This window comes from Carettochelys insculpta, chromosome 11 (assembly GCF_033958435.1).
Source record: "Carettochelys insculpta isolate YL-2023 chromosome 11, ASM3395843v1, whole genome shotgun sequence".
NCBI classification, from domain to species: Eukaryota; Metazoa; Chordata; order Testudines; family Carettochelyidae; genus Carettochelys; species Carettochelys insculpta.
Window position 1 is genome coordinate 18988598 of NC_134147.1, and position 19729 is coordinate 19008326.

The 19729-nt window shown below is 60.6% G+C and overlaps 2 protein-coding genes across 9 annotated transcripts; one reads left to right on the plus strand and one right to left on the minus strand.

Annotated features, from left to right (window-relative positions):
- Positions 1-596: 596 nt before the first annotated feature.
- Positions 597-11183, minus strand: ZFTA (zinc finger translocation associated). Of its 7 annotated transcripts, none has more exons than XR_012647022.1 (7): positions 10979-11183; positions 9749-10213; positions 8534-8914; positions 7816-8250; positions 5429-6748; positions 2515-2623; positions 597-1404 (listed from the first exon to the last, which is right to left on the minus strand). XR_012647022.1 is itself a non-coding variant. In XM_075005751.1 (5 exons), the coding sequence occupies exons 1-5, from the start codon at positions 11043-11045 to the stop codon at positions 6216-6218; spliced, it is 1881 nt and encodes a 626-aa protein (XP_074861852.1). In that variant the 5' UTR covers positions 11046-11183; the 3' UTR covers positions 3818-6215. The 7 variants fall into 7 exon arrangements, 1 of the variants encoding a protein (XP_074861852.1); XR_012647019.1 differs by adding an exon at positions 4747-4818 and having other exon boundaries at positions 597-2623; XR_012647021.1 differs by having other exon boundaries at positions 4747-6748.
- A 1223-nt stretch (positions 11184-12406) lies between these two features.
- Positions 12407-19200, plus strand: SPINDOC (spindlin interactor and repressor of chromatin binding). 2 transcript variants are annotated; one of them, XM_075005308.1, is made up of 8 exons: positions 12407-12518; positions 14973-15159; positions 15300-15560; positions 15821-15934; positions 16046-16192; positions 16836-16955; positions 17274-17417; positions 17593-19200. In XM_075005308.1, exons 2-8 carry the CDS (start codon positions 14991-14993, stop codon positions 18036-18038), a joined length of 1401 nt encoding a protein of 466 aa, XP_074861409.1. In that variant the 5' UTR covers positions 12407-12518; positions 14973-14990; the 3' UTR covers positions 18039-19200. The 2 variants fall into 2 exon arrangements, with proteins under 2 accessions (XP_074861409.1, XP_074861410.1); XM_075005309.1 differs by lacking the exon at positions 15821-15934.
- Positions 19201-19729: the final 529 nt, after the last annotated feature.

Here is a 19729-nt window from a genome sequence, read left to right on the forward strand (position 1 = left end):
AAGGAGCTCTTCTGCCCTCAAGGTGTGAGCTCCTCCTGCAGAGATGAGTTTCAGTGGCCGGTTTGAGACCGCCCTGTGAAAAGATGACGTGTGCATACCGCCGACGTGTGGTGGTTTGAAGCTGCCATTGAGCTATAAACACTTGCGAATCTCATCCACCAATTCAGCTGTTTGTACCCTTGTCAGTTAACGCAAGGCACCAACCTCACTCAGTATAGGGGGAATCCAAGCTCTGATGCTTCATTCGCTTTTGCAGTGTCTGCATTAGAGGGCAAAGCACTGAATGAGGAATTCTTTTTACAGACACATCCTTCAGCAGGTTTAGAAGGAAAGGAAACTATTTTTAGGAGAGTTAAAGTACCTTTAAGAGTATCTGCACAAAGCCACATGTTTAAATCAATGCACAGAACTCTGCAGCTGAGCTGTTTATTCTTCTCAACTCTCTCCTCTTTGCACTAAAGAATTATAACTATTATGACTCCAGCTCCTAAAGCAAGGGTCTCATGAGTGTAAGTGGAGAAACACTGGCAATAGTATTTTTATTAACCCAGTAATACCCCCTCCCCAAATTCATGCACTTCAAAGCAGCATCATTTGAAAGGATTTATTTAACATGTTTACAAAACATATGCATATAAAAACATACTGATGCAAAACACCTTTTCATAAGGACCACATACAAATATTCCAATACTGTCACTAAAGTGTCACATAGGCATATAAATATAATTCGTAGTAACATTTACATGGTAGCTACATGGAGCAAGTCACTCACTGAAGGGAAGGAAGAGTGGTGTATAAAAACATTTCACTCAAAACCACTCAGGCTTCAGGAAGGTCTTAACTGAGATGATCGTAGTGTCTAGTCCAAGATGGCACAGCTAAGTCTGTACCTCACACAACACCAACCTGTCACCTGCTTTTTGCAATGTCCCTCATGGGGTGGGAGGATTACGACTGGAATCCAGCTGTTATTCTCTGTGCACCTGAAAAACCCTGGAAAGCATGGGGCCTCACAGCTGGGCTCCTTACCTCTTGTGCTGGCAAGTGTGACTGTCCATGTCTGAACTACCGCCCTTGTGGTACCTACACTGTATTTTAACAATGACAATTGGTAAGGGCACAAAAAACTAACCCTAGAGGCAGCTAGCAGTTACTATAGACATCACATGAGAGTCCACAATCTCCTCTACTTTGCACTGATCAGGTCTCAATTGAAGTACTGTGTCCAGTTCTGAGCACCACACTTCAGGAAAGATGTGGAGAAATTAGAGGGGTCCAGAGAAGAGCAACTAAACATGATTAAAGGTCTAGAAAATATGACCTATGAGATGTTAAAAGAACTGAGTTTGTTTAGTTTGGAAAAGAGAAGGGTGAGGGGACATGATCACAGCTTTCAAATACCTAAAAGAGAGGAAGAAAAAAATATTCTCCTTAACCTCTGCTAAGAGGACAAGAAAGAAGGGGCTTAAATTGCAGCAAGGAAGGTTTAGGATGGACATTAGGAAAACATTTCTAACAGGGTGGTTAAACACTGGAATAAATGGCCAAGGGTGGTTGAAAAAAATCTCCATCATTGGAGATATTTAAGAACAGGTTAGATAAATATCTAACAGGGATGTTCTAGATGGTGCTTGGTCCTGCTGTGAGGGCAGGGGGCTGGACCTGATGACCTCAAGGTCCCTTCCAGTTCTAGAGTTCTATGATTCTATGTGACACCAATGGCGAAATGCCCTAACATTGCATATCTTTGTATGTAAAGAAACCCCCTCCCCTGCTGGCCAGAGCATGGCATTTACAGAGCTGGAATGGAAGAAGGGAAGCCAAAAAAAAGGCTCTGAACACCATCCATGCAACTAAGGAGGACCCACAACAACTCATGGCATCCCTCCTTGGGAGCCACTTCTACCATCTGGCGTGGTCGCTAGAGCACGTGCTGAAGTGCAGGAGCTAGCACTAACCCAAGGTAAGAAGCTACAAGGAAAAGGCCTTTGGAGCACAAGCTGCTGCTTCTGCAGCCAAAGGGCCAGCCTGTGACAGAGCAACCCATCCCATGCTAGGTGCGTTACCCATGAAGCCCTGAAATGTTCTGGGGGGGTGGGGGGGGAATCCTTAACATAGTGCTGTGGCTTCTACCCTCCCACCAAGCCTGCTGGGTTGGATTTGGGATTCTTGGGCTCATGGTCCTTGGTTTTTCCAGCCTGTACCTTGGGGCTGATGAGCTGCTTGACCTCCACCTGTGGCTAGGGTGGGGCGGGGCCTGCAAAAATAGGCCCCAGTGCTACCTGTGTCCAGGAGTACACAAGGGAGCATGGCCCCTGCCTGGCTCACTTCCCTGTGCACGAGCTGCACCAGCCAGTGTGCAACCCAGAAGAGCGACTCCTGAGCCCTAGCCACCTGGGAGGAGCCTCACACTCGCCCTGGCAGTTCCCAGCTTCGGAGGAACGAGCCAAGACGTAGCTGTGGGTGTTCTGTGCACGCACACCCCCCCCAACACTGTAGCTGGTTTCTAACCTTCACAGCTACAGCAGTGACCCCTGGAATCTTCCCTCTGGGCGGATGCTTGCATGAGGAGCTTCGGCCAGTGTCACAGCTAGAGCCAAGCCGGGGTGGAGGGTTTCTCCTTGCATGCAAAGGGAGAAGCCATATGAGGGTGATGGCCCAGGTCAGTTCCCCCTCCCCCTGCTGTTCACCTAACGCCCCTGTACCCACTCAGCACCTTTACAGGTTAAGTCATGGAGTGGGGATCAAACCCAGCAGCCTAGGGAGCCTGGTATCTCCTCATGCTCCTGGTTTCTTCCTTGGAAGAGAGCAAAAGGCCCAGCCAGGCTGTTTCTCCCCTCTCCCTCACACTCATGCTCCCAGATCAGATCCATGGTCCCATCTTCCCTCAAATCCCCATGACCCTATGGCCATCAGCCATAACCTTTCATCTAAGGTGCCATGGGACCTGAGGCCCTCAATCTTTAATACATTTATCCCCCTCCCCGCCCCATCCCCAGCGAGCAGAGCAGAGCTATTATCCCCATTGTACCGAGAAGGAAGCTGAGGCACAGCTGAAGTGACATGCCTAAGGAAGCAAAGGAAATTTACAGAAGAGCAGGGAATTAAGCTCATGTCAGCTGAGCCCGAGGCTGGCGTATCCCTCTTTCCTCCCAGGCAGCCCTCCAGCCTGCTGTTCTTCAAGGGGTGACTTCTCTAACCCAAGCAGAGAGAGGCTTATGCAGCTGCTCTGAGATAGGGCCTCAAAGGGGGCTACCCAACCCCAGAAACAGAAGAGGCAGCCTGCTTAAAACCCACCTCAGCGGAGCCTGGGCACATGCGAGCCAAGCTGCTGCGGCATAAGGTGCCAGCTGCTGTGTCAGAGGCAGAGCCGAAAAGGGAGCCCCCCCCTCCCCCCCTCCAGCTCAGAGATGACACATGAGCGCTGGGTCTACACGTGCCCCTTCCTTTCGCAAGGGGCATGTTAATGAGCGGGTTCGAAAGATGCTAATGAGGCCCTGCAACAAATATGCAGCATCTCATTAGCATAATGGTGGCCGCAGCGATTCGAAAGTGCGGCTTTTCAAATCGTGCGCTGCCCGTGGAGATGCGACCTTCTGAAATGACACCCACCCACCCCCATTTTCAAAAGCCCTTCTTCCAATCACAGATAGGAGGAAGAGCTTTAGAAAACTGGGGGGGTCCTTTCGGAAGGTCCCGTCTCCGCAGGCGGCGCACGATTCGAAAAGCCGCACTTTCGAATCGCCACAGCCGCCATTATGCTAATGAGGCGCTGCATATTCATTGCAGCACCTCATTAGCATCTTTTGAACCCGCTCATTAACATGCCCCTTTCGAAAGGAAGGGGCACGTGTAGACCCAGCCCGGGGCAGCACTGAATGATTTCCAAACGGGGGTGGTTACAGAGTTAGGAGCATAATGCCTTGAAGGAGGGGGGCAGCAGGAAGAGGTTAGGGGATAATCCTAGGGCTCCCCCACAGGCTCTGAGGTAAACTCTACCCCTTGCTAAGGAGGACAATGTGCTAGTGTGGATTGGCAGCTGCCTGGGTAACCCTGCAGGTTTGTTTGCATTGACAAGGGTGGCAGGCTCTTCCATTTGCCCCTGTCTCTTTACTGCAGGCAGGGCCCAGCTGCTCCAGGCAGCCAAGGGTTTGGAAGCAGAGTCCACCCTTCATAAACTCAATGACCTAGCAGGCCTGCCAAAGTCTGCCTCCCCCTCTCTTACAGTAACAGGCCCAGCTAGCCCTGTACCCCGCTGCCAACCCAGCTCCAAGAGAGGCAGGGCCATGCAGGAGTTCATCAGGCACCCCCACTAGCCCTGTGCCTGGCACCAGGGAGGAGTCACTGCCCCTACATGGTGAAGGGGTCTGGGGCTATCAGCTGCAGGACTCTGGTGAAGCCTGGCAGCTCGCCTGGCAAACAGCCCATTGTTTTACAGGCGGCACCGAGGGCAGATGTGGCACTGGCATGAGATCAGCTGTAGGGAAGGCAGCGGGGCCGTGCCGACTCGCAAGAGCTGCTGCTTTGCCCCTGAGACAAGACCTTCCTGGGGAAGTAGCACAGATAAGTCCCTGCCCCTGTGGGTAAAAAGGGCCTAGTGGTTAGAACACTGGCCTAGGCTGCAGGAGACCTGGGGTCAGTTCCCTGTCCTGCCCCCGATTCACAGGGGAATCGTGAGCAAGTCTAAGCTGCTCTCTGCCTCAGCAGCTGCAGCCGGTGGCAGAATGTGCAGATCTCACCAACCTGCTTCGAGTAGCAGCTCCCCCGGCCAGCAGCCACATCCTGATGGTGGAATCAGCTCTCTTGTAATGTCCCCTAGAACAGAGGTCCCCCAGCTGCAAGGTGTGCCCTCCCCCAGGGGTAAACAGGAATGGCAGGAGGCAGGAAGAGTGCCACCCTGCTGCTAGGTCTGCTCCAGCCCAGCTCCACCCTGTGTGGCTCTGCGCCCAGCCTTGGCCCCAGGCCCAGCCCAGCCGCAACCCCCTTACCCACCCACAGCCCCTGGCTCCAACGGGGGGTTGGGGGCACAGGCAGGACTCGCCGCCCTCGGGGCAGTTCCCCAGCAGCAAGGGAAAGGACGCTGTGAGCAGTGGGTTCTCTGCCGGCACCTGGCAGTGCACAGGGAAGAGCCAGCCTGCCACTGCAGTGCTCAGGCCCTCGCTCAGAGCAGCCTTGGCCTGCCTGCAGCTCTAGGGTGCTGGAGCCCTCCAAGACCTGGACCACCCAGGCTGGGGCCTCCAGCTGTAGCTCTCGGCCTCATTCCCAGGAGCCTCCATCAGCCCCGCAGCGCACTTGAAATTCCAGCCCTGGCCCAGGCAGATGCCACTTCCCCTTATACACCCATTAGAAGTGAGCACAAAACACTCTCATCGAGCTGGGAGACCAGCCCCATGCCCTTGGCACCGTCAGAAATGCCATCACTTACCCCGGCCCCCAGCGCTGGCAGGGGAGGGTCAGTTTCACTTCAGCACAGGATGGCTCTCAGGAGACTGCATCGCGACAAGGTGCGGTGACTCCCATGGCTCATGAAGCTACTGAGCTCCTTTGCAAAGGCCAGTCTAGGTGCTCCACAGAGGGCAGCGTTGCCCTGGAGCAGGTGGAGGAGCGCGTCTGATGTTATGTCCTATTAAGGGCGAGGCACATGGCTCCAGCTGGCAGGCTTGGGTGAAAATCTGGAGCAGGAAGGGAGGGTTTCTGGGCAAGGGCCAGATGGAAGCTGGGGAGGCCTGAAGGTGGAAGCACCAGCTGTGGAATGTTAGCCTTTCAAAGCATCCCCCTTAGGAGCCAGGAAGAGCCCCAGGAGGGAAATCGCAACAGGCCCCTTAAATAGGGCCGCTGCCCCCTTGCTCACTAGTGGCTGTCCTGGCAGGGGGACATGGGTGGACCCTGCCCCACCAGCACCCTGAGCCATTCCGTGCCAGCCCTGGTTGTGTCATCCCCAGCCCAGATGGGGAGTGTTAACAGCTCTGGGGGGAGGTCAGCCTGAGGTCCTTTCCCCCACCCCGCTGCTTGGGTTAGGGGTATCAGTGCACAAGGGCCGGGTGCACTGGGATGGTGCTGGGAGAGGGGGAAGGTACTGAGCAATATCTGTTAGTAAGGCGGGGATGCAGAACCCCTAACCGGCTCCCCCTTCAGTCACCTCCGCAAGGGAGGTGGGGTCTGTCCACAACCCATCCCCTCCCCACCGTGAGTTAAAACATCCTGTCCTTTAACTATGCTGTGCTGGTGGGCGGGGCACAGGTCAAACCCGCCTCTTCCTCTTCATCAGGAGCTGCCTGGAGAAAGGGGTGGGGCTTAACTTCAGACTCCTCCTGCTGGGTGGGCTCATAGCGCAGGGCGGTCTCATTGTAGGCCTCCAGGATGGTCTGCCGCTCCTCTGGGGTGAAGTCCAAGGAGAAGGGGTGCACCTGCAGAATGTGGCGTTTGATGGTGCTCACCTTGAGCGTGGCCAGCGCCCCCCCGCACACCATGCACACCAGCCCGTGCCGTCTGCCATCGTAGTCCATCAGATACTCCACCCGCCAGTGCAGCTGGTAGTTCCGCCGCTGCTCTCGCCGTGGGACAGGAGGGGCCGGGCCTGGCTGGATGCCAGCTATGGAGTCTGGAGGGCTCTGTGGGGTGGACGGAGGCGTCCCCACCACCACCACACACTCATCCTCCTCTTCCTCCTCCCCCTCTGCCATCATCTGCACGTCCTCATCCCGCTCCTCGGGGCCTGATGGCTGCAAAGGATTCTGGGAGTCTCCTGAAAGGGCAAAGGGAGGTCAAGTCAAGCTAGTTACCATCCTTATCCCCCCCACCCTGCTCCGGCTTCCCACGGCCCAAGCACGGTGAAATCGCTGACACCGGGGCTCTGCTCCAGGGCCCTGCTCCCATGGCTCAGGGCGCACAGTCCAGCTGCTGTGGCGGGGAGGGGAGAGCGTAGCTCCGGAGCACTGCTTCTGAGCCAGCCTGGCTGAGAGGAAGGAGACAGTCGCAGCCTCTCTGGTGCTCTTCTGACCCAGCCCCCCCATACAGGAGGACTTGGCCTCTCAAGAACTGGTTCCAATCTAACTTGGCTGTAGCAGGGAGGGGCCTCTCTGGGGCTAGTTCTGCTCCAACCCTCTAAGAGCTGGTGTGGGAGACCCCGCTGCTCACAGGGGCTCTGGGGCGGGACAGGCGGGCAGCTTCTCTGCTGGGGCTGGGGCTGGGGCACGCTTGTGGAGCTGCAGCTGGATGCAATGCCTCCTGCTGCCACCAGGGGAGCTCCTGCACAGGCGGCCACCAGGAGGGCTCCTGGAGCTGCTGCCAGGTGCAGTACTGCCTGCTGCCACCAGGGGGCCTTACCTGGGGCTGCAATACCCCTGGGGCTACTTGGGGAACAGAGGAGGGGCGCTATGCTGCAGTACCACCGGCAGCCACCAGGTGGTAGTCTGATCCTTGCAGCAGAGTACTGCAGGGAGCAGAGGGAAGCACACTGGGGCCGTACAGTTCAGAATACAGGGCCCAGCTGCTGCCCCTCCCTGCAGCCCAAACGCTTGCTAAGGCCACTGGGCCCATCTGGCATCTTCTGGGGGAGGAAAGGGGAGGGGGGGGGTCACTGACTCTGTCCCTGACTGCGCCGAAACACAGACCTGGATCCTTTTCATTTCGCCCCCTCCCCATGAGACACTAGCAGCAGCTCCCCATCTTGACCAGGCCCAGATGGCAGGGCATGGCCCTGGGCCTCTGCCCCACGCAGCAGCCCGGCGCCCAGGACTAGATGCACCTCAGCTTCTCAAGTCCCCATCAGAAGTCTGGCACGTGGCTGGTCCCAGCCCCTCCCCCACTCGCCTGAGGCCTGCTCTGGCAGGGGTGTCCCCATCTCCACCAGCTGGGCCACCTTGCGATTCCACTCCTCCACGATCAGGGCTTTGACCTGGTGGCTGAGCAGGGTGGAGTCAGGGTGCCGCTGGCGGATGTGACGTTTGATGGTGCTCATCTTGAGGGTGGCCAGTGCCCCCCCGCACACCATGCACACCAGCCCGCGCCGCTCGCCGTGGTAGTCCATCAAGTACTCCAGCCGCCAGTGCTCCTGAAAGTGGCGCCGATGATCCTTGCCCCGCAGCGGCCCCCCGGTCCCCTCTGCCTCCAGCTGCCACGGGGCCGCAGGCTCCTCCTTGGCCCAGCTCCCCGGGGAGCTGCTCTCCTCTGGCTCTGGGGCAGCTATTCCTGGACATGGCTCCGGCGACTCAGCACCGAGGTCCCCAGGGGAGGGGGCATCGGGCTCTGGGGAGAGATGTGGGTCAGGACGGAGGTGTTTGGGGGGTGGGGGTCACACAGGGTACCCCATGGGCACAGAGCGATTTGCTTGTACCCCATCCCCACCGATTCCCCCCCATACACACAGCCCCTCCCCATCACCTGTGACGCGGGTGGGTGCCCAAGCCCACCCCATGGAGGGGATGCAGAAGAGCGCATTTCCCTCACCCACCCCCTGCCCAGTCTCCCAGTCCCCATCTACCCAAAGGGGGGGGGCTGTCCCCCCAGCCCGGTCTCTCTGCCCCCTCACCTGCAGGGGACTCCCCCTTGCCAGCCGCCAACACCAGGGCCCGGGAATTCCAGGCCTCCAGGATGGCGCTCTTCTCAGCGGGGCTGAAGGAGAGTGAGGCGGGATGGGCCTGCAGCACATGGCGCTTGATGTCGTCCAGGTTGAGGCTGGGCAGCCCACACCCGCACATCATGCAGCGCAGCCGGTTGCCCTGGGCATCGTAATCCATGAGGAACTCAGCCTGGAACCAGCTCTGCAGGGACTCGCGCACGTAGCGCTCCAGCCGACGGGCACTGGGCGATGCCTTCCGGCCCCCAAGCGCCAGCGGCCGGGCAGCCCCCTGGGGAGATGGGCATGGGGTGCGACGCCGACGCCAGACCCCATCCCCCACCGCTGGCGCCCCTGGGGGAGAGAGACTGATCAGCACCCTGCCCCACCCCAGCCCCCAGACGAGAGGGGCCCGGGGCACAGGCTGTACCTGCTGCTGCCAACGGTGCCCTGAAGAACAGAGATGGGTTTGTGCCCCGGATACGCATTACCTAACCGTAATGCCAACCACCCTTCCCCACTAACACCAAACCCCACTCCCCCAGGGCACCCCGAGTACCTTTCCCTCTCTGCCCCTCAGTCCCCCAAGAGGCGGACATGGAGACTGCTGGTCACCCCCCAGTTTCCCAGCCCCAGCCATGCGCTCACCCCCCACTAGCCCTCCCCCCAGCTGTATTCCCCAGCCATAGCTGCCCCCCAGCCCAATTAGCCTATGGCAGGCGGGCAAGGCCCCACATGGGCTCACGGTAGGGCAGCATGGAGCCTCCCCTACAGGGGTAGAGCCTTCGCTGCCCAACACGAGAGGAGCCTGATGCAGGGGAGGGCCATGTCCGTGGTGCTAGTGGAGATTTGGGCCAGAGGGATGCACAGGGTGTGGGGTGGCAGGCCCTCCCAGGGACTCGGAGTCCAGAGTGGGGATGCACACCTGGGGGAAAGGAAAGTGCGGGGAAAGGTGCCCGGGAAGGGTGCCCAGGGCAGGGGGGCTCCAGGGGCCAGGGGCTGAGGAATGTTTCAGAGTATTCAGGGGAGTGGTGTCTAGGAGGGGAAGAGGGGGGCTCTGAGGAGGGGCTGCCTTGGAGCTGCTGGTGGGTGGAGGCCTGGCTGCAGGAGAAGGGGTGTTGAGAGACTGGAATGCCCAGAGAGCGGGTGGGTACTTAGGGTGCCCCAGGCGTAGGGCTTGCGCACTACCTTGTGCTCCCAGACGGCTGTCAGATGCCTGGGCCACGTCCCCGTGCCCCCTAGACTCCCCCTTCAGCCCGAGGTGGGTGTCCCAGCTCTTGATGATGACCTGCTTCTCACGGGGCCCCCAGGCCCCGGAGTAGGGGTGCTTCTGGCGGATGTGACGCTTGATGGTGCTCAGCTTGAGGGTGGCCAGGGCACTGCCGCACACCATGCATATCATGCCATGCCGTGCCGGGTTGAAGTCCATCAGGTACTCCGCCCGCCAGTGCTCGTGATAATACCGCCGATGGTCCCGCCCGGGGATGCGGCTCTTGCCAGGCCGAGATGCCCGTTCCTCACAGTGATCCGAGTACTTCCGTCCCCCTGGGGCCAGGAGAGGGAGCTCTGGGGGGGTACCCCATGACAGGGAGCCCCCCAACAGCAGCTCAGAGTCCTCAGCGCTGCCGGCATTATCGGGGCTTGGGGAGTCCCCTGGTGAAACAAACCACATGGGCAAGAAGGATGGGTGAGAAGGCAACGGCATGGGATGGCTGGGGGCTGCATGTCAGAAGGGAGGGGCATTGGCAGAGCTAGGGGCACTGTTAGGGGCATTGTCTTTTCAGGTCCTGGGAAGAAAATGGCCTCTTGCCCCTTTAAAAGGTCTAGAGGGTCAGGGACAACGGATCTCCTGGACTTCCGGGCCCCTACCCTGCAGAGAGAAGCCTGGGGACCAGACGGCTCCATGCCCTCTAGAGACTCCAGCAAAGGGCCCTCCTCCCTGCAGCTTTAAGACCTGCGCAATGAGAAGAGGTTATGCCCCTTTAACGCCCCACCGAAGATCGCGGGCGGTTCTCCCTCCCTCCCTCCGGTTTAAAGCCCTACAGTCACCTTTAGGGGCCCGGGATACAGAGGAGGAGGCACTTACCCCTTTAAGAGACCTGGGCAAGGGCAGAGGAGCAGGCGTCTGACCAATTAGATGGGCCGCAGCGTCGGAACCTTAAAGCGGCAGTGTGAGGGGAGGGCGGCTCTTTTAGACAGCGTGTGGGTCTTTAAAAAGGAGGGGGAGTCTTAAAGGGGCAGCGGGGGAGCGGGATCGTTCTTTATAAAGCGGGGGACTGGGTGCTTTAAAGGAGGGGCACCTCTTAAAGGGGGGGGGATCTGAGACCTTAAAGGGGACGTCACCCCCCAGCGAGGTCCCCTGGGCGCCTACTCACCCCAGGGCCGGCAGGTGGCGCCGGCCGCCCCCTTTGTTCTCACCTGCCTCCGGATCGAGGGGCTCCCGTTTGACTGGGCGGCGGGGGGGAGGGGAGGGAGGCGGCTCCATCCCTCTGTCCGTCCGTCCGTCAGCACCCGCCCCCCTCCGGCCTCCTGTCCATCCGCGCCGGGGCCGCGGGGCAGGCTCGGTGCTGCCGCAGGGCCCTGCGCGCGCGGGGACGGGGGTTCCCGGGCTCCGTGCGGCGGCTACGGCCAAGCCAGGCTGCTCCGGCCGGGGTGGGGATTCCTGCCTGGGGCCCCTGGGGCTCCTTTAAGGGCTCCTGGGTAAATTTAAAGGGGCCGCGCTCTATTTCTGCAGCGTGGGGCGGAGAAGATGGGGGCGCCCCCCGGCTTCCAGCTATCTCCCTCCCACTCTGGGTCCTCAGCCTTGGAGGGGGAAGCGGGGATGCAAAGGGGGGCTGGGATATAGGGGGAAAAGGGCTGCGATTTAAAGGGGTTCGGATGGGCATTAACAACCCCCGTTCTCAGCCCCCGCCACTCACCCCCCTTTGCCTCTGGTTCCCCACCCAAGGGGAACGGGGGGAGCGGGGCGACAAGGAGGTGTTTGCGGTACACTGAGCTGCCTCATGTCTCTGCCATACACCCCATCAATGCACCGCCCAATTCTAACAGGGAGCTTGCAGCCCCCCGTCGACCTACTCGGAAGGGGGACATTGGGAGCGACCATATCCCAGGCACCACAGACCGCCCCGCCAGGACTGATCCCCGTGCCGGGGCGAAACCTCTGCCACCCCCACACACTGTCACCCACTCCACGGGCACCCCCAGTGCCAGCCGCCCACTATTTCACAGCTCCAACCCCCATCCCTTACACGCGCGCTCCGGGGGGCGGGGTTCTGCCCCATAGAAACCCGTCCCTCACACAGTCCCCTCCCCCCCGTTTCTCGGGGGCACGATTCAGCAAAGCCCAGCACGCGTACAATCCCCCTCCCTTGACCAGGTGGGGCTTAGCCCCCACGGAATTCCCTTTCCTTTTTCCTGCCCTATCGCCCAGGGCAGGGGCGGGGCTCAGCCGCTAACTACCCCGTCCCCTATAGACTCCCCTGCCTTTGTGCCCAGGGAACAGGACTTAACCCCTATAGGATTCCCTGCCCCTCCCTACGGCTTGAGCTGGGCTCAGCTCCTGCCCTGCTCTTGGGACAAGTCTCTGCCTGCCCCCATAGAAAGCCCTCTATAGAAGCCCGTCTCCATCCCTGCCCCACAGAGTGGGACTCTCTCCCCACTTCCCACATCCTGCAATCCCCACTCGCGGCCGCTAGGTGGTGCTCGACCCAGCCCCTCCCCCGGCCCTCCTAGTCCTTCTCGTGTCCACGTGTTGATTGGTCAGCGGCGGAGGAGGCGGGGCTTAGAATGGCTGGCTCCTCACGATTGGCTGTGGGCAAAGTAGCGCTCCCCGAGCTAGGAGAGCCGGGACAATGAGACCATAAAGTAGGAGGTGCGGGGGGGCTGGAGAGGAGGTGGGCAGTGCCGCTCTCTCCGCCAAACTCTATGGTGCCGGGCCCGGGAGCGGCAGCGCGAGCCGGTGAATGGGGAGGGTTCGCCAGGATGGATCCGCCAGCGAGGGGAGGGGCTGGGATCCGGTGGGGGAGGGACTGGGATCTAGCGGGGGGCCTGGGGGAGAGGCTGGGATCAAGCGCGCTGCGGGGGGTGCCGGGGCCCAGCGGGGTGCAGGCCAAGGGGGGAAGGGGGTTGGGATGCAGTGGGGCTGTGGGTAGCGCCGGGGGCGGGGACCCATAAGGGCCGGGATCCAGTGGCAGGCCCAGGTCACGTGGGGGGAGGAAGGGGGGCCGGGATCCAGTTGCAGGCCCAGGTCACATGGGGGGGGGAGGGAGGGGGGGAGGCCGGGATCCAGTGGAGGCCCAGGTCACATGGGAGGGGGGCCCAGGTCCCAGTTGCAGGCCCAGGTCACATGGGGGGAGGAAGGGGGGCTGGGATCCAGTGGCAGGCCCAGGTCACATGGGGGGAGGAAGGGGGGGGCAGGATCCAGTTGCAGGCCCGGTCACGTAGGGGGGAGGAAGGGGGGCTGGGATTCAGTGGCAGGCCCAGGTCACATGGGGGGAGGAAGGGGGGGGCAGGATCCAGTTGCAGGCCCAGGTCACGTGGGGGGGGAGGAAGGGGGGGCTGGGATCCAGTGGCAGGCCCAGGTCATGTGAGAGAAGGAAGAGGGGGCTAGGATCAGGTGTTGGAACAACGTGGTGTGGGGGAGATGAGAGACTGTGAATCAAACTATAAACCTTGTATGTGATGGAAGCTACTTCAAGCCATAGAGTGCTGTCCAGCACCCTTCCAGCACTTCTAGCTGGGATCCCATATGTGTGTGGGTTACACTGGGGAGGAAGTAGGTGCTGGGATCCAGTGGAAAGCACAGGTCATACTGAAGAGAAAGGAGGAGTTTGGATCCAGTGGGGTGTGGGTCATGGTGGGGCTGAGGAAGGGACTAGGATCAGGATCCAGTGGATGGTATAGGTCACTCAGGGGGTGGGGATGGAGGTTTGGAATTCAGTATGGGAAGAACTGCCCAGCAGCAGGGTCTTGCATAGGGGTCCTGGGACTAGCCCTGTGGGCGGAGAATTCACGGACTGAGCAGACTATTGGGAAAACTGAGGTCCAGCAGGGCACTAGGTTAGCTGGAGAGGAGAGTGAGTTTCCGAAGCGGGCTGGGTTGTGGTAGAGGGTGTCATTGTGCGTGGGTTGGGGGCTGGAGACTAGATCCATTGAAGGACGGGTGGGGGTCTATTCCTGCAGAGTGAGGTGCAGCTGTTCAGAGGGCCCCTCTTCCACAGTCAAGATGTCTGGTTATTAAACTGCCCCTCTGCCCTCCCACAAGGTGGCTGCATTGTAGTACCTGGGGCGATAGTTATAAACCCCTTTGGGATCTTGTGCATTCTGGGGTGTTGATCTTGGAATCTCTCAGCCAGTGGGTCAGGTCTCCTGGGTTCCCTCCCTGGCTCCTGGAGAGGAGTACTGCCTCTTGAACTCACCTGTAGCTGGTGCCTTAATGTCCACACCCAGGATCCAGTTAGAGTGACTCCCCCACTCCCCACCTTCCTTTTTCCTGGTGGTGGATGGCCTGCCAGCCATCTCCTGTGGGCAGGGCCCATGGCCATGGGTCAGCTAGCAGAAGAATGGGGGGGACAACTGCAGCAGCCAGGCTCCCAGCGTCACTGGGCAGGAGGGGATCTGGAGGGGATCCCTGGGTCAGAGTCAGGGGAAGGAAGGACTCTAGCTGTCATTGAGTTCCTAGAGGAAAGGGAGACTCCTGAGATCCAGGGGAATTGAAAAGAGGGGGCCTGGGAGGGAACTCCTAGGGCTGGGGGGGTCTCTGAAGAAGGGGAGGTTTCCAGGGTCTATGTGGAAAGAGGGTTGGGAAGGAAATGTTTGGGTCGTAGGTGCTGGAACTTAGCACCCCCACGCGTGAAGCGGTTTCCGTCATGTGCAAGGTTTACAGTTGTTACAGTGGCTCTGAGTGCCTCACATCCGGGGGTCAATGAGCAGACGTGCAACATCACAGTGACTGGAGGGGCCCCAGGGATGTATTTCCCAGTGTAGAAAGGGATCCAAGCCCCCAGCCTGAGTGTTGCCAGGTCCTTTGGGGAGTTCCCTGCCAAAGTGGCCTGGCTGGGGCTGGGACCCCCAGGAGAGCGCAGAGAGGCTGTTGCTGGGCCTGAGTGGCTGGAGATAAGGAGGAGGTGGAGCGGCCTTGAGCTGAGGCCTGTATGGGGTAGTGAAGGAGAAAGCAACCGGGGTGGAGGAGCTCTGCCCACAGTCAGCCAACGAGGGAGGGAGGGAGCAGCTCCCAGCTTCTGAGTTCTCTCCCTAAGTGTGGGAGGGGAGAGGGGTCTAGTGGTTAGAGCAGGCTGGGGTCAGGACTCCTGGGTTGTGAGTGAGGGATAATGGCAGGCAGCCAAGTTGGCTCTTGTGACAGGATCCAGCAGTCTCTGAGTGCCCCGACTAACCTGTCCTCCATTGTACCCAGCTGTGCCCAGGCCCAGCCATGGAGGTGAAGGCAGAGGGGCCCCAGCTGGAGTACATCGCGGTCTCACTGAAGTGCGAGGCAGAGGAGCCAGTGCCAATTGCAGCCTGCACCCGGCTCTGTGCCCCCCTGGGCGACCTGGCCCCCGGGGTCAAGCTGGAGGAGGCTGACAAGGAGCCTCTGGAGAGAGGTACGGACTGTCCAGCCAGGACTCCAGGTTCTAGCCCCTGCTTGGGGAGGGAGTGGGGTCTAGTGGTTAGAGCTGAGGGGCTGGGTCCCAAGGACTCCTGGGTTCTCGCTCCCCTCACACGTATTTTCCTTCCTTGCTAGGGGGAGCACGAGCAGAGGCGGGGCCCGGTCGGGCCTGGCAGCAGGAGTACCTCGTGGGAGACTGCCCGGGGCGCGGCGGGGTCGTGTGCATGGTCTGTGGCACCTTCCTGGGCACCTGTGGGCCGAGTGCTGCCCGGGAGCACGTTCTGCAGCACCACGCCCACTCGCTGGGCCTCAGCCCAGAGGAGAAGCGCAACATCCTGGAGGCCTGGAGCCAGGGGGGCAGCCTGCCTGAGGGGGCACCCCCACCCTGCACCCCAGGTATAGCCCCCAGCCCCTCCTGCAGGCGCGGGGCCCAGAGCTGGGGTAGCAGGTGAGCTGCAGGTTGGCCCTGAGGGGCACCGGCAGAGCTGGCGAGGGGAGGAGCCCAGAGCCGGGGTAGCAGGCGGCTGCAGGCCAGGAGTAAGGGGCACTAGGCGAGCTGAGGGGTGGGTGGGAACAGTGGGTCTCTGGGCTGGGCTCAAAGTGCACCAGCAGGGCTGGGGGTGACAAAACCATCCCAGACTCTCCCTCCCCTCTAGGTCAGCACCATGGGGCCAGGGAACCAGCTGAGATCGAGGTTCTAATTGACTCAGAGGAGCAAACAGTGACCCGCAAACGTGGGCAGCCCAGAGGGCGCCCTGCCCCCTGCCCAGGTGAGTCCAGGGCCTGGGCAATCGCTGGGGGCAGGGACCAAGCGCAGCTGTTTGGGAGCCCCTCCCCTTTCTTTGGGGCTGCCCTTCATGACACCGAGTGCCTCATTGCAGAGGCTAAGGCCCTGGAGCCTGGCCAGCGCCTGCGGGGCCAGAGGAGACGGCAGAGTGTGGGGCCTGCAGAGGATGTGGTGCTGCCAGCCAGGGAGCGGAGGAGCAAGCAGCTGAGCGAGGGACAGGACAGGGGCACTGTGAGTCCAGGTGAGTGGTGGGAGGAACAGGTGTGATGGGGTGCGTGGGTGAGAGTCAGGCTGGATGTGTGTGACAGGCAGAGCAGCTCACAGCCGCTAAGGATGACCCCCGAGGCGGTAACCTAAGCTGGCAGGTAACACCTCCTCCTGAATAAAGAGCAGGGAGGAGCAGAGCTGGGTTTGAATAGGAGGCGGCAGTTAGAAGCTGGGGAGAGAGGGGGAAGCTAGACCCAGATGGGGCACCCCTCGGGCTCCTCTCCCCAGGAAGGGTTGGAATGACTGACTCTGCCAGCTGTGCTGACCTCTGTACTGAGCTGGGCCTCTGTCGACTAATAAACTTCCTGTTTTACGGGCTGAGCGAGAGTCACTCCTGACTGCAGACAGGGTGCAGTGCTTGGGGTGCAGTCCCATTACAACAGGATTCCTTGGTTCTGTTCCCCCAGGAGCGGAGTGGGGGCTGGGAATTAGAGCAGCTGGGATCTGTGACACTTGGTTCTGGCAGTGGAGGGCCTGGGAGGCAGCACTCCCGGAGGCTATTCCTGGTTCAGGAAGGGGAGTGATGTCCAGTGGTTAGAGCAGAGGAGCTGGGAGCCAGGATCTTTGGTTCTTTCCCAGTGTCGACCCTCCCCTTACTGCTGTCTCCTTCCCTGCAGGGAAAATATCCCACTCAGAGGAGGCTGCCCCCAGCTCGGCGCCCCCAGAAATCTGCCTCTTCACTGACGGGTCCTTTCCAGCCGGATTCACGCTCAGGTTGTACTGCAGACCCCAGCCAGGTGAGGGTGCTGTGGGAGAGAGCATATCTCCTCCAGCCATCCCCGTGTCCCCCAGAGCAGAGCTGAAAGCTCCTCTCCCCACTGGGGTCCTAGCTGCATCTCGGCCCCTGCCGATCAGCCTCCAGGACCTCAGCTAGTTCCCAGACCCAGTGGCTGGCCTGGCTGGTTCCCTTTGGCTGGGGCCAGTTGAGTTCCCATCCAGTGGTGACCCCATCCTGGGGGAAGATAAGGGGCAGGTGCTCCCTTCCCAGCTACATGCTGGGTGAGGGGGAGAAGGCACAGTGATGCTCCACTCACTGACCCGCTCTCTGTTTGCAGCCTCCACAGGGAGAGAACTAAGGAAGAATCCAAGCATCCGGGACCAGAAGAGCTCTGGGGACAGGGGCAAAGCCCAGGCACTGGGGAGGAGACAGAAGCAGCTGGGCAAAGCAGGGGCCATGAGACGGGGCGCAGGGAGCCAAGGTGAGTGAGGAGGGACCCTGCTGGCCCCTTAGAGGCCACCCCAGAGGCAGCTGCATCTTTCTGCTGGACAGGGGATGCCCGTAGAAACAGCCCCCCCCGCATGCTCCTCCCCAGAGGCAGCTGCTTCTCAGCGTCAGCTGCTGCTCCTCAGCATTAACCTTTGACCTCTCTGCAGTTGGCAGCCGCCCCATCTCCGCGCTGCCCAGCCAGGAGCTGGACCCAGGTCCCCCCCGCCTCCGCCGCAAGGGCTGCTCTCACCAAGGCATCCCCCGGCGCCTCCGCCTGAGCCCCAGCGCTGTCCGCTGCACCCTGCAGAGCTGGCGGGCGCAAGGCAAGGCCCCCCCAGCACCTGCCCCGGCCCAGGCCAAGCCCTTTGACCCATCGTGGCGCGCTGACCTCCTCATGGACTACGATGCCGGCACTGGCACCATGGTGTGCATGGTCTGCGAGTACTCGCTGCTGCCTGTTCGACTGGGCACCGTCATGCGTCACATCCGCCAGTGCCATGCTGAGACGCTGCACCTGCCTCGGGGGGTGCGCCGGGCCATCCGGGAGGTGTGGGAGACCCGGGGACCCGTCCCTGCTCCACCCCAGCACGGGGCGCTGCAGGGGAAGGAGTGAGGCTGACAGCAGTGGGGGAAGGGACCCAGGGACCCGTCCCCGCTCCACCCCAGCATGGGCTGCTGCAGCGGAGGCTGCCCACGTGCTGCTGCGGGTGACCTGGGGGCTTCAGCAGATGAGAGGCTGGATGTGAGTTAACAGAAGCCAAGAAGGTTAATGGCATACAGGGGCGCATTAGGAGGAGGATTTCCAACAGGTCTAGAGAAGTTGTTGTTCCCCTCTAGTCGGCACTGGGTCAGGCCACATCTGGAGGATTGCATCCAGGTCTGGGCCACCCCCCCAGTGTAGAAGGGATGTGGATGCATTGGAGCGGGTCCAGCAGAGGGCAACAAAAATGCTCAAGAGGCTCAAGCACGTGACCTGTGAGGAGAGGCTGAGGGATTTGGGCTTACTTAGTTTGCAGGGAAGACTGAGGGGAGATTTGATAGATGCCATCAACTTCCTGGAAGTGGGGCTCTAAAGAGGATGGAGAGAGACTGTTCTCAGCGGTGACAGACGGCAGAACAAGGAGCAATGGTCTGAAGTGACAGAGTTTGAGGTGTAGGTTGGATATTAGGAAAAACTATTTCAGCAGGAAGGTGGCAAAGCAGTGGAATGAGTTTCCGAGACAGGTGGTGGAATCTCCATCCCTAGAGGTTTTTAAGTCCCGGCTTGATAAAGCCCTGGCTGGGATGACTTAGTTTGGGTTGATCTGGCTTTGGGCAGGGGGCTGGACTCAATGACTTCCTAAGGTCCCTTCCAGCCCCAGGATTCGATGATTGTGTGATCTTGGGGGGCGAGAGAGGATGCTCCTGTTTGACCCAGCCATGCAGGGACACTGAGATGCACCCCAAACTCTCCCTGCCACGGTGTCCTGCCGTCCCTCTCGCCCCCAAAATGGCCTTGGGACTCTGCCTCCTTAGTCCAGCCCTCCCCGTCACTATCTGGGGGGATCCAGCCCCTCCTGGTCCCCAGCACTGTTCCCCCCATATACCTGTCCCTGTGCCTGCTGCCACGGGGACAGGGAGCACTGGGGCATGGTGTCCTCTGGCCCTCCCTAAGCTGCAGGGGCAACAAGCCGCCGGCTCCCCCTGCCCCCCACCCCCCGTTACCTAGAGCAGCCCCACCAGGGTGCCCCCCACCATGTAAATAGAACCAGGAGCAATAAATTATTTTTGATGAAGTCAAGTGGTGTTTCATTCCTGGCGTGCCCCCCTCTGGGAGCTGCAGGGTGGCTGCCTCCGCCTCCGGGAGCTGGCTGCAGCGTGAGGCCCATCCTGCGAGCTGTCTCGCCACCAGAGGCTGGGGCCGGAGCAGAAGGTGGGTGGCCAGAGGCTGGCTCAGGGGCGGGGTGGTGGGGGGCACAAGGCTGGGGGCAGGGGTGTCAGGCCACCTTGGTGCTCTCCTTGTTTGGAGACTGCTCTGCCCAGCCTGTCTCCACCCGGAGCCCGACTGGGAGCCTTCGCTGCTGGGCGAAAGCCTTGTGGGGGGCTTGGCCTACATGTCCCTCACCTCCCGTTCCCCAGTTGGGGAGCAGGGGGGTCCCCATCCACTCCCACTTGCCCAACCATTGTGCTGGGGCTCAGCCCAAGGCCCAGTGGGTCAGGCTGGGGCACTGTTCCGAGCGAGCCCCCGACCTGTGTGTACCGCGTCTGCCCCCCCAGTCCCAGATCCCCCATGAGCCCCTCCCCCAGCCCAGAACACACAGCTGC

Bases quoted from the DNA above. Each gene is read 5' to 3' on its own strand.
- ZFTA (XM_075005751.1), bottom strand. From the start codon at position 11,045: ATGGAGCCGCCTCCCTCCCCTCCCCCCCGCCGCCCAGTCAAACGGGAG. The intron at 10,214-10,978 runs GTGAGAACAAAG...TTGTTTCACCAG, and splicing joins GCCCCTCGATCCGGAGGCAG to GGGACTCCCCAAGCCCCGAT. The intron at 8,251-8,533 runs GTGAGGGGGCAG...ATCTCTCCCCAG, and splicing joins CAAGGGGGAGTCCCCTGCAG to AGCCCGATGCCCCCTCCCCT.
- SPINDOC (XM_075005308.1), top strand. From the start codon at position 14,991: ATGGAGGTGAAGGCAGAGGGGCCCCAGCTGGAGTACATCGCGGTCTCA. The intron at 15,935-16,045 runs GTGAGTCCAGGG...GCCTCATTGCAG, and splicing joins GCGCCCTGCCCCCTGCCCAG to AGGCTAAGGCCCTGGAGCCT. The intron at 16,956-17,273 runs GTGAGGGTGCTG...CTCTGTTTGCAG, and splicing joins GTACTGCAGACCCCAGCCAG to CCTCCACAGGGAGAGAACTA.